General features: G+C 44.0%; 1 protein-coding gene across 1 annotated transcript in view; it reads left to right on the forward strand.

Moving 5' to 3' along the window:
* ttc27 (tetratricopeptide repeat domain 27) overlaps positions 1–13,372 on the forward strand; it is a 254,749-nt gene that overhangs the window by 30,847 nt on the left and 210,530 nt on the right. Inside the window, exon 5 of the mRNA XM_038814813.1 lies at positions 9,651–9,753. Coding sequence (XP_038670741.1) covers positions 9,651–9,753 — 103 coding nt within the window. The remainder of the gene's footprint in view (positions 1–9,650; positions 9,754–13,372) is intronic.

The raw sequence follows: 13,372 nt of genomic DNA on the forward strand, positions 1-13,372 counted from the left end.
TCTAGTACTCTACCCCGAATCGTCTACGATCTTACCTTCTGGATTAGTGTTTTATGCAACACCTTGTGAAACGCTATCTGGTAGCCTGACCTACCCTTCATAGGACCACGCTGACACTGGTGGATTGAGGTCTTTCCAAATATTCAGTTACCTCCTCCTCAATGATTGAGTCCAGCAACTTCCCCAAGACAGAGGTCAAGCGAACCGGTCTGTCGTTTCCTACTTTTTGCCCCTCTCCCTTTTTGAATAGGGGTGTCACATTAGCGTGTTGTCAATCCACTGGGATCCTTCCAGAATCCAGGGAATTCTGAAATTTCATAACCAGTGCATCCATTATCTTTGCTGCCACCTCCCTTAATACCCGAGGATGCAGGCCATCAGGACCCGGAGACTTATCTGCCTTTAATCCCATTAGTTCACTCAGTACTGTCTCACTCGTGATGGGTATTGCACCAAATTCCTCTGCATTAATTGTTTTTGGTAAAAAATTATTATCTTCTACCGTGAAGACAGGGCCTCCGCCATGTGTGTGTTCACCATTATTACTGCACCAGTATCGTCCTCTAAAGGGCCAGCATTTACTTTCACTATTCTCCTCCTCTTTATATACTTATAGAAGCTTTTAGTATCAGTTTTCTGCTAGTTTCCTTTTGTAGGGGCTGGTTTAGCACAGTGGGCTAAACCGCTGGCTTGTAATGCAGAACAATGCCAGCAGCGCGGGTTCAATTCCCGTACAGGCGTCCCTGAACAGGTGCCATAACTTCACTGAAGCCTACTTGTGACAATAAGCGATTATTATTATTAATAGTTCATCTTGACTCTTGATTTTATTTTTAGCAGCCTTTTGCGAAACCTTAACGTTCTCCCAATCCTCCAGCTTACCACTAGCTTTTGCTGTATGGTATGCCCTATGTTTGTCTTTGTCTTCCTTGACTTCCTTGGTACGTTTTTCTCCCCTTTACAATTCCTCTTCCTCTCAGAAATGTATTTTAATTGAGAGGTATTTAATATCTCCCTGAACGTGTGCCATTGTTTCCCGACTGTCCTACCCTCCATTATTTCTGCCCAATCTTAAAACTCTAGAATGGCACTCTGTCTTCTGCTCAATTTGAAATTCTAGCATGGTGTGATCAGTCCTTCCAAGAGGATCCTGAACGACAAGACTATTGATAAACCCTTCTTTGTTACATAATGCTAGCTCTAAAATAACCTGCTCCCTGGTTGGCTCCATAACCTATTGCTCTAAGACACAATCCCTCATAAACTCTTACGAAATTTCCCTCGAGGCTATCCTTGTCAATTTGATTAGTCCAGTCAATATATATATTAAAATCACCCGTTGTGCCCTTCTCACAAGCCCTCATTATTTCTTGCTTTATCCTTTGCCCCACTTTGGAAGTATTGCTCGGGGGTCCTGTAAATTACTCCTAACAAGGAGTTTTCCCCCATGTTTTTTATTTCCACCCAGATCGATTCAATACTTTGGCCCTTCGTACCAATGTAATTTCTCAATATAGCCTTGATGTCATCTTTTTAAAAATAAATTTAGAGTACCCAATTCATTTTTTCCAATTAACGGGCAATTTAGCTTGGCAAATCCACCTACCTTGCACATCTTTGGGTTGTGGGGGCGAAACCCACGCAAACACGGGGAGAATGTGCAAACTCCACATGGATAGCGACCCAGAGCCGGGATCGAACTTGGGACCTCGGCGCCGTGAGGCAGCAGCGCTAACTGCGCCACCGTGCTGCCCCCTTGATATGATCTGTAACCAATAAAGCACCTCCACCTCCTGTTCCATCCTGTCTATCCTTTCGGAATACTGAGTACCCTTGGACAGTCAACTCTCAGTCCCCGTCCTCCTGCAACCATGTTTCAGTAATCCCCGACAAATCATTTGTCTGTTTGTGCCGTCAGCTTATTGACCTTATTCCAAATACTGCGTGCATTTAGGTACAAGGTTTTTAAATATGTCCAACCGATTTGTCTTTCCCTTGCAGGATTTTCTTGGGCACTACGCTTTTCACACATTCAGACCTCCTTTATTAATCTCTGACAACTCCGCCTCATCCCCAACTTTCATTTCCACAGTTTCCTTACCTTTTTTACATTTCCCTTCCCCTCTGTAGTCGTTAGACTGGCCCTGCCTGTTTATTCATTTACTTCTATCTTCTCCTCACATGCTGACCTGCTGCTTTTGTTCCCATTAACCATTATACTTCTTGTAGTTTTACCCTTCCCTTCCTCCCCATTTGCTAGTTTAAAGTCTTTGTGACTACCCTATTTATCCTTTCCGCGAGAACACTGGTCCCAGATCCGTTCAGGCGGAGACCGTCCCAATGGTACAGATCCCTCCTGTCCCAATCATAATGCCAGTGCCCCATGAAATGGACCCCCCCCTTGCCCACACCACTCCTTTAGCCACGTGTTTGCCTCCCGAATTTTCTCATCCCTTTGCCAATTTGCACGTGGTACGGGTAAGACAAGGCGGGGGTGGCAATTTTGACATGAATTATCATATTCATCAGATTAAGTTTCACAGATTACAGTTGTCAGATTTAAACGCATAAGCTCTGGGTTGTTGGGACAGCACCATAAGCAGAACACAACAGGACTCTACATTGTACCGATGATATTGACCATCTAGGATCCACGACTGGCTCAGAAATTAACATGGCATTGTTCTGTGATCAAGCACAGAGCCTAATTTTGTAGAGCTGCCTCGAAGGGCTGAATGGCCTAATCCCGCTCTTGATTTCTATGTTTCTCTGTTACCCCTAACCCTCAGTATTGCAGAGTAAATGGTACAGTTGGAGGACAAGGCAGAAATTAATATTATTTTCAGTTCTGGCTGAAACTCGTGATCCAATTTCTAAAGACCCACAGTTGTCCATTGTTCTGTGTAGATTGCAAATAATTGGATGAAAACGATGAAGGTTCTTTCGTTAAACTTAAAAGAATAATTTTTTAGCTGTATGATGTACAACCAGTAGGGGGTGCACTTGCTTCACCTGGTGCTGTGCTGTGGAGCATGTGCTGGCTGTATTTCTACATTTCCGTACGTGATGCCATCTAGTGGAAAGGTGTTCCTGCCAGCAATATATATTCGACCGTTGAAAATTGTCTTTACTTTTATTGTTTCAAAGAATATTTCTTTAAACTCAGTTATAAAACTTCTTGATTAGACTCTTCTGTAGAGAGCGGCATGGTAGAGCAGCACAGTGGCGCAGTAGTTAGCACTGCTGCCTCACGGCACCGAGGTCCCAGGTTCGATCCCGGCTCTGGGCCACTGTCCGTGTGGAGTTTGCATGTTCTCCCCGTGTTTGCGTGGGCTTTGCCCCCACAACCCAAAGATGTACAGCGTAGGTGGATTGGCCACGCTAAATTGCCCCTTCATTGGAAAAAATTAATTGGTACTCTAAAATTAAACAAAAGCGGTGTGGTGGCTCAGTGGTTAGCACTGTTGCCTCACGGCAGTGTGGACCCAGGTTTGATCCTGTCCCCAGGTCACTCCCCGTATCTGTGTGGATCTCGCTCCCACAACCCAAAGATGTGCAGGGTAAGTGAATTGGCCACACTAAATTGTCCCTTAATTGGAAAAACAAAATTGGATACTCTACATTTAAAAAAACAAGGTTCTTCTGTAAGAAGATTAATCTACAACCAGGGATGGATATGTGAATACATGATTTGAAGAAAACATGTATTTTTTTTTAAATGCTGGCTGTCACCTTTAATGTTATTAACCACAGTTCTATTCCCTGTAGCAATTGATATCCATTGCTAACCCATGGCATAGCAGAGACAGCTCGCTACTTTAAAATGATTAACATTTTTACGATATTCTTCCCCAAAAAGTAAAAGTATGTGATACGGTGGGTTAGACACTGTCCTTTCACAACTGGGACATGGATTTCAATCCAGCCCAGGCTGTTAGATCATAGATCATAGAATTTACAGTGCAGAAGGAGGCCATTTGGCCCATCGAGTCTGCACCGGCTTCTGGAAAGAGCACCCTACTCAAGGTTAACACCTCCACCCTATCCCCATAACCCAGTAACCCCACCTAACACTAAGGGCAATTTTGGACACTAAGGGCAATTTATCATGACCAATCCACCTAACCTGCACATCTTTGGACTGTGGGAGGAAACCGGAGCACCCGGAGGAAATCCACGCACACACGGGGAGGATGTGCAGACTCCGCACAGACAGTGACCCAAGCCGGAATCGAACCTGGGACCCTGGAGCTGTTAAGCGATTGTGCTAACCACCATGCTACCGTGCTGCCCCTACCGAGTTTGCCCTCTTGTAGGAGTTACCGGTAAAATTATTTGTCTTAATCCAGTTCTGTTCATCAAGCCTTTGCTCGTGGACGTGTATTGACTCATGGTCCGCCACTACCTTAATTTTTATAACTCTTACCTTTGTGTTCTAATCCACAACACCTTGCCACTCCCTATTTCTGTAACTGCCTCAAACCCAACAAACCCCCCAAGAAAACTGCACTCCAATTCTGACTCCGAGTATATGCCGTTTTAATTGTCCACCAAACTTAAGGTGAAGGAACCCTTAGGGAGCAGTGCCACAATATGATAGAATTTACCCTGCAGTTTGAGAGGGAGAAGCTGCAATCAGATGTAACGGTATTACGATTAAGTAAAGGGGAACTACTAGAACGTGAGTGAGGAGCTGACCACAGCTGATTGGAAGGGGAGCCTAGCAGGGAAGACAGTAAAACGACAATGGCAGGAGTTTTGGGGATTATTCAGGAGGCACAACAGAAATTCATCCCAAGGGGGAGGAAACATGCTAAAGGGAGGACGAGGCATCCATGGCTGATGAGGGAAGTCAAGGGCAGCATACAAGCAAAAGAAAAAGCATACAAAGTGGCGAGGATTAGTGGGAAGCGTTTACAAGCGAGCAGAGGACAAGTAGAAAAGCAATAAAGGGAGAGAAGATGAATAATGAGTGCAAGCTAGCTAGTAATATAAAAGAAGATGGGAAGAGTTTTTTTCAATATATAAAAGGTAAGAGGCAAAAATGGACATTGGACCACTGGAAAATGAGGCTGGAGAAGTAATAATAGGAAACAAAGAAATGGCAGATGAACTGAATAGTTACTTTGTATCAGTCTTCACAGTGGAAGACACCAATGGAATGCCAGAGCTCTAGGAGAACCAGGGGGCATAGGTGAGTGCAGTGACCATTACTAAGGAGAAAGTTCTGAGGAAACGGAAAGGTGCTTAAATCACCTGGACACTATGGACTGCACCCCAGGGTTCTAAAGGAGATAGCTGAGGAGACTGTGGAGGCATTAGTGGCGATCTTTCAGGAATCACTAGAGGTAGGGAGGGTCCCAGAGGACTGGAAAGTGGCTGATGTAATATCCCTGTTTAAGAAGGGAGGGAGGCAAAAGAAGGGAAATTATAGGCCAGTTAGCCTGACTTTAGTCATTGGTAAGATTTTAGAGTCAATTATTAAAGGTGAGATTAACGAGTTCTTGGAAGTGCATTATAAAATAGGACTGAGTCAGCATGGCTTTGTCAAGGGGAGGTCATGTCTGACAAATCTGTTAGAATTCTTTCAGGAGATAACAAGGAAGTTAGGCAAAGGAGAACCTGTGGACATGATCTATTTAGATTTCCAGAGGTCTTTGACTAGATGCCGTCTAGGAGGCTGTTAAATACGCTAAGAGTCAATGGTGTTTAGAGTAAGATCCTGGCACGGATAGAGGATTGGCTGACTGGCAGAAGGCAGAAAGTTTCCTCTAGTAGGAATAACTAGAACCAGAGGACACAGCCTTAGACTGAAGGGATGCTCCTTTAAAACAGAGATGAGGAGGAATTTCTTCAGCCAGAGGGCGGTGAATCTGTGGAACTCTTTGCCGCAGAAGGCTGTGGAGGCCAAATCACAGAGTGTCTTTAAGACAGAGGTAGATAGGCTCTTGATTAATAAGGGGATCAGTGGTTATGGGAAGAAGGCAGGATAATGGGGACGAGGAAAATATGTGCCATGATTGAATGGCGGAGCAGACTCGATGGGCCGAGTGGCCTAATTCTGCTCCTATGTCTTATGGTCTTATTAAAGGAAGCATATGCAGGTTGTTGCTGTAGGAAACTTGACCGACAGTAAATAAACAATCCCCGATTCGGCAATCAAAAAGGCTCAACCATTTCCAGCTGCTTCATAAGTAAGCAACCTTCCTTCCATCATAAGGTCAGAAGTGGGAATGTTGACTGATGACTGCACAATGTTCAGCATCATTCACAACTGCGAGGCATGGAAGCAGTCCATGTCCATATACAGCTAGACCTGTGCAACATTCAGGTTTGGGCTGACACGTAGCAAGTAACATTTGTGCCACACAAGTGCCCAGCAATGAGAGAATCCAACCCATTCCTTCCATTACTGTCAGTGAATCCCCCACTACTCAACATTCTGGGGGAACTGGACTAGCCATATAGAACATAGAACATTACAGCGCAGTACGGGCCCTTCAGCCCTCGATGTTGCGCCGACCTGTGAAACCATCTGAAGCCTATCTGACCTACACTATTCCATTTTCATCCATATGTCTATCCAGTGACCACTTAAATGCCCTTAAATTTGGCGAGTCTACTACTGTTGCAGGCAGGGCGTTCCACACCCCTACTACTCTCTGAGTAAAGAAACTGCCTCTGACATCTGTCCTATATCTACCACCCCTCAATTTAAAGATAGAAGATCATAAGAGCAAGTCATAGGCTGGGAATTCTGCGGACAATAACTCACCACCTGACTCTCCAAAGCCTGTCTACCATCTCCAAGGCACAGGTAGGAGTGTGACGGAATGCCTGGATGAGTGCAGCTCCAACAACGTTCAAGAAGCTCAACACCATCCAGGACACTTAAGCAAATAAGTTTTGCACCTCACCCACCAATTTCAACATTCACTTCCTTCGCAAACACATAATGGCAGCTGTATGTTGTGTGACCCATCTACAAGATGCACTGCATAAACTTACCAAGGCAGTACCTTCCAAACCCACAACCTCTCCCATCTAGAAGGATAAGGGCACACACATACGATCCTGACTCTGAACTATATCACCATTCCTTCAGCATTGCTGGGTCAAAATCCCGGAACTTCCTCCCTCTCTAACAGCACTGTGCATACACCTATACCACATAGATAGGTTCAAGAAGGAGTTCACCACCACCTTTTTTTAAAAATAAATTTAGATTACCCAATTATTATTTCCAATTAAGAGGCAATTTAGCGTGTCCAATCCACCTACTCTGCACATTTTTGGGTTGTGGGGGCGAAACCCACGCAGACACGGGGAGAACGTGCAAACTCCATACGGACAGTGACCCAGAGCCGGGATCGAACCTGGGACCTCGGCGCCGTGAGGCTGCAGGGCTAACCACTAGGCCACCGTGCTGCCCTCACCACCACCTTCTTAAGGACAGTGAGGGATCGGCAATAAATGCTGCCCGATGTCCACATCAAGGATGAAAGAAAAGCTATGGGATAGCTGGTGAGGAAAATAACCACACCTGTGCAATTAGCAGTGCTCCTCCAAGGTTAGAATTAGAACAGTACAGCACAGAACAGGCCCTTCGGCCCTCGATGTTGTGCCGAGCAATGATCACCCTACTCAAGCCCACGTATCCACCCTATACCAGTAACCCAACAACCCCCATTAACCTTATTTTTTAGGACACTAAGGGCAATTTAGCCTGGCCAATCCACCTAACCCGCACATCTTTGGACTGTGGGAGGAAACCGGATTGTAGCTAAATTATTGGAGCAGAATAAAGGTCAATCTACTCTGCACCTGACTGTCACACACGGGTTGAGATTTCCTGGTGCAGGCACTGTGGATACCTGAAATGAGAGAGTTGTTATTCCCCAACACTAACTGTAGATGGGAATGTGTCGATCTCTACGTTCAGGCTGGATTTCACAATGTAAATGCATGCGCAACAATTCACATTTTTAAGATACGATCCTACATCTCTGCTGTTAAATAAACAGCCGCATGGAATTCAGAGTAACTTACCCACGCTGATGCTTCAATGTACTGAGACGGCCGAGAGTGCCTCAATGAAGTGGACATGGTTGTAATGGACAGCAAGCAGGAAAAGAGTTAGGGTATGTTACAAAATTCGATTGAAAGGGTCAATTTTGGCTGTTGTAGGTGGCAAAAATGCTTTAAGTGGAACATTGCAGGTGTAGGACCAAGGCAGCTGAAAACTTTGCAACTAATTGGGGGGGGCGGGCAGAAGCCTGAATAAGAAGAGGCAGAGAATACGTACTGACTTGCACAACATGTGGTTCAATGGTAAGGAAGGGCAAATTTTCGAAATGCATAATTAAGGACAAGGATTTGGCTTGGCTGCATTGGGAAATTGGGAGACAGTGGAAGGCAACAAGGTCAAGGACGCTGCGGCAACAGGATTTAACGCAAGATGGAACAGTTTAATCCTGGATGTATCGTTAGCGCTGGGTTGAGCTTGGAAAGCTGGTGAGAAGAGTATCGGAGCAGTCTAGTCAAAAAGAGGTGAGGGAAGGAATCAGGATTTCAGCAGAAGTTGGAAGTGATCTGAACTGTGTTACAGAGATGCAAATAGTCACCGACTATAACTTGCATTGATATTGCAACAATATAGTAAAAATGTCTGAAGGAACTTTGCAGAAACATTTTGCAAAGTTTGACACCAAGCCACCAATAGAGATATTAGGACAAAATTAGGTCAAAGAGATAAGTTTTAAGGAGTGATTTAAAGAAGAACAGAGAGAGGCAGATAATTTATAACATCTGAATGCTGCAACGATGAACATTGAAAATGCACAAGACGCCAGAACTGGAGTTTGATCTCCGGGTGGACTGTAAGGCTAGAGTTAGAACTGAGGCTATGGGCAGTCAACAAAGGATCCCGGACCAGGGTTCCCATGGGTCATGGAAAAAACTAGAAAAGTCATTGAATTTGTAAATGAATTTTCCAGGTCTGGAAAAGTCATGATGTCCAAAAAAAGCCCAAATGTCATCGAAAAGCCACGGATATTCATAAAGGCTCCACTGAAACCTTTCTGACTTTAGACTGATTTCCAACTTTTTCCAATGTTTTTTTCACGTGCCCCCCCCCTTACTGTAATGTTTGCTTCGCTTTGCCCGTCCAGAATTCAGCCCAGGAAAATAGTCTGACGACCCCATGAACACGTCTGGAACAGGAAAATTCTACAAAACAAGATGGTCTTGTGAGAAATTGGAGTTTCTCGATAGCTGACACGCAGTGCAAGGTTCAAGTGCTTGTGTAAAGCTTGAAAATGCCAGGGTTGGTGATGCATTTGAAAGAAAAAAATGGTCATGACATTTTTCAATTTGGCCGTGGGGAAATCATGGAATTTTATGTTGCTGAAGGTGTGGGTGCCCTGTCAACCTGAATTGCTGATCGAACCTTAGATCGCCGACCACAAAGCTGGCCTTCATCATTGTTATCTCTGAGATTTCCAGCATCCACAGCAACTTTCTGCTGGTTTTACCAAGGCAGATGACGGGGTCGGATGGCCCCGGTCCCACCTTGTCATTTCCACCTGATTTTAACGTGACCTCCCTTTGTGAATATGGAGGGAAAGATGACATCTTTTATTGTTTTGCAGATGTTGCCCTGGTGGACAATGCGGTGCGTAAACATTCAGCAGCAATTACTGGCAGAGCGTTCCTCTCCGCTCCTCAGCATCACTAAAGCCTGTATCGATGAAGGTACAACTTCTCCAAAGTGTTTTTTATTCCAAAGTTTTGTTTTAATTGCACGCATCACCTGTAGGGAATGTGGCAAAGAAAATGTATTTTTTTAACTGCTTGACTTTATTCTTTGAATGAAATTAAGGATTTCAAGGTGAATGTCGATACATATACACACACATACACATCTATGTATGTTGAAAATATGGTTTATGCTTCAGTAGAAGACGAAGCGTTCAATTAAAATACTAAATTTGAGTTGAAGCTTGGCATTCACAAGTAATTTCAGAAATCTGGTTTTCTTAAAATACACTAATGCAGGACAAATAAATGTGGGACCATTATTGAAGTGTTTTTTGAATTAAGTAGAAAATTATAAAATCACAGCTGTATCTGTGAAACTAAGATTTAGTGATTGCCTCAGTTATCCTGTATTGTGACCTCCTAAAACGCACAAAACAACCTTATTGTATGCATCGTCATCTTTTTATACATCACATTTAAAACTAAGTCTGTAATTTGAGTCTAATGAATTTCTTTAAAAAGAAAACAAAAATGTTCATTGTAAACAGGATACTTGTTGTGTCCCATCAGCCAAATAAAGTAATTGGTGCAAAATATGGCAGCAGCAGTGCGTGTTGAACGAAGCACACTTCCCGGCTTCATTGGCGAAGAGTAACCAGAGCACAGGAAAGAGAGGAACTTCCCCTTTTTGCGGCAGTAGTTATTACAAACAGGTGTTTAAAGGGACAGTGTCAAGGTTCTGGAAGGGGGTGGGGAGGGCCTGGAGGGAAGATCAGGTTTGGGGCTGGTTCGAGTTGGACCGGATTGGACTAGGAAAGCCGGGGGGGGGTTCAGGTCTGCTTGGACAGGAGGGGGGGGGGGAGATATGCAGTCGGGTCGTGTGTGGGGCGTCCTGTGTCGGGCTCAGTCTCGGTTTTAAAAGAGTTAGAGTTGGAAGTGATTTTTTTTTCCCCCCTTCGCTTGCAGAGTAATTATCAGGGTAAAACTGGCAGAGCCATCCAAGGTAGTGATTTAAATCACTTCTGTCAGGTGGTTCCCAGCCCAGAAAAATTGTTCAGGGGAAGTTTGCCCTTCTGGGCAAATGCCAGGTAAACTCTACTTAGAAGCTTCCTAGAGGGATTCCTCTGCTCATCATTGGGATAGCCCCTACACGTGATGATGGGGAACCAGGAGGTTATTGGGCCAAGCCCTTGTTTTTCTGAATTAACATGTAAAATTTCAGTCATGGTCCACCGTTGCCATCATCCTCAATAGTTAATACAGAGGAGGACAGTGATATAATCCAAGAAGATATTAATAAACATGCAAATGGGTGCACTAATGGCAAATTAATTTCAGTGTAGGCGTGGGAGAGATGGTTCATTTGGGTAGGAGGAAATAGGTCACAAAATCAGTGTCTAAATGAGGTAGAGGAGCAAAAGGGATCCAGGACGCGCACATTCACAAATCATTAAAAGTAGCAATGCAGTTAACAAGGCCATAAAAAGCGCAAACAAGGCTCAGGGGTTCATTTCTAGAGGAAAAGATTTGAGCAGTGGGGAAGTTACGTTAAACCTGTATTGAGTAGTGCGAACAATTCCGGACTGCGTATTGTAATAGGGGTACAAAAACATGGGAGAAGGTGCAAAAATTACGTAACTGCTGCATTACACTAGAAAGCTCTAATAATTTGGAGTAAATTTGCATAACCTCTGACATTCCCTCCCATTCACCAACACATTAAAAATCATGAAACAGGGCAGCTCGGTGGCACAGTGGTTAGCATTGCTGCCTACGGCGCTGAGGACCCGGGTTCGAATCCCGGCCCTGGGTCACTGTCCGTGTGGAGTTTGCACATTCTCCCCGTGTCTACGTGGGTTTCACCCCCACAACCCAAAGATGTGCAGGATAGGCAGATTGGCCACTCTAAATTGCCCCTTAATTGGAAAAATAATTGGGTACTCTAAATTTATTTTAAAAAAAATTTTAAATCATTAAACGCACTCACAGCAAAGATCAGAATTGCCTGGTGTGCTGGTTAAAAGTGGGGCGGGCGCAGATGCTAACCCCTCTGCAGTGGTAGCACGTTTGACTTCGTCGGAACATTGTGCGTCCAGGTTCCGCAGCAGGACCCGAGTGGCTCCTGTGGGCTGATGATCCATTGTCCCACTGAGCTGGTGGTGGAGGCGCCACCCTCGGGACCCTGGCTGCTGTGGGAAGGTCGCAGGGTTGTCATTTTGTAAGAAAGGAGATCAAGTTTGCTGCAGGATCTTTCGGAGAAATTCTCTTTTGGAGAATTAAGCAAAGTGGAAGGATTTTCCTGCTTAAGTGGAGTGATTCTGACATCTGCCACTTTAATAAAGCACTGCTCGCCATTCTTCTATTCTCTCTTTGTCGTCGACCAAGCTTTTTTTTGTCGGGGATTAAAGTTTTTTTTCTCAACCTAGGAATGAATCTGTGTGGAAATTTCCCCCTGCTCAGAACATTCCTGTCTGTGTGAAGAGTCAGGGGGTTAGTGGAATGCGTTTTATATTCCCTCATATACAGTACATAAATATAATAGCGTGATCAGTTTAGTTACCTATTACTTTCTAGTTTGGAACTGAAGCAAGACATTTGCCAGCTTTACTTCCTGAAAGCTGCTGTTTTTTTTGCTGAAAAGCACGTCCAGCATTTTAAGAGTGTGCCAGGAGGACATTCCAGCTTTCAGATTGTACCAGAACTTAATGAGCTCCCTTCAGCAAATACGTATTTTGCTTATACGTTTAAAACACCCTTGTGGTGTGACAGTGCGCTTCTTCCCCTTTGCTGATGGTGCTCTGATATTCTTTTGCGATTTCAGTCATTTTTCTTTGTGTGGCGTTTTCCCCTGAAGGGCAGTCCTTACTTCAAAGGACTCTGCGCACCAGGGCCTGTTATTGTCTTGAGTTTGTCCTTTTCCTTTTATAGCATCGCAGCAGCAATTAGTGTTTGTCAGGATAGAAGTCTTTGGTGGTGTCGTCATTGTAAGAACATTAAATTGATAAAAGGATACCAACTGCTTCATGGAAACTGCAGCCCAGCTTTAGAAACTTGATTTTTGTCCTCCTCCGCTTTTTACCATGAGTGCATTTCTAAATTGTTTGGTCCAGTTAAATACCTCTTATGACATTGCGTTGGAAGATTTAATGAGCATTTTTTAAAACTGCATTGTATCGGAAAGACCTGATGAATATTTATTCAGTACTATCATACAAAATGTTCTTACAAATCACTCCTTTTGTCCTTCCCCACCCCTCACTACTCCTCACCCCATAATGTCCTGCTTGAAGAATTCTTACGTTAGATTGCCGTTAATGTACAGCCTGCAAACTTCAAAGTTTACCCTGGTTAAATTTGCATAATCCAAAGAAATGGGTGAATATTGAGAGGATATCCAACCCAAAAACTAACGTGACTTGGCACGGGAGGTGATCTTTACAAATGAAGATACAATTTTATGGAAATGAAATGTAAAAATGGTGTGGTAATAAACATTAATATTTAAATATATCTATATGTTATACTGTTTTCTACATATAAACATTTTTTAAGATTATCATAACCGGTCCCCCAACCTATCCCTGTAAACCCATCCAACCTGCCTGGCTAATCC

Source organism: Scyliorhinus canicula, chromosome 1, assembly GCF_902713615.1.
Source record: "Scyliorhinus canicula chromosome 1, sScyCan1.1, whole genome shotgun sequence".
Lineage (NCBI taxonomy): Eukaryota > Metazoa > Chordata > Chondrichthyes > Carcharhiniformes > Scyliorhinidae > Scyliorhinus > Scyliorhinus canicula.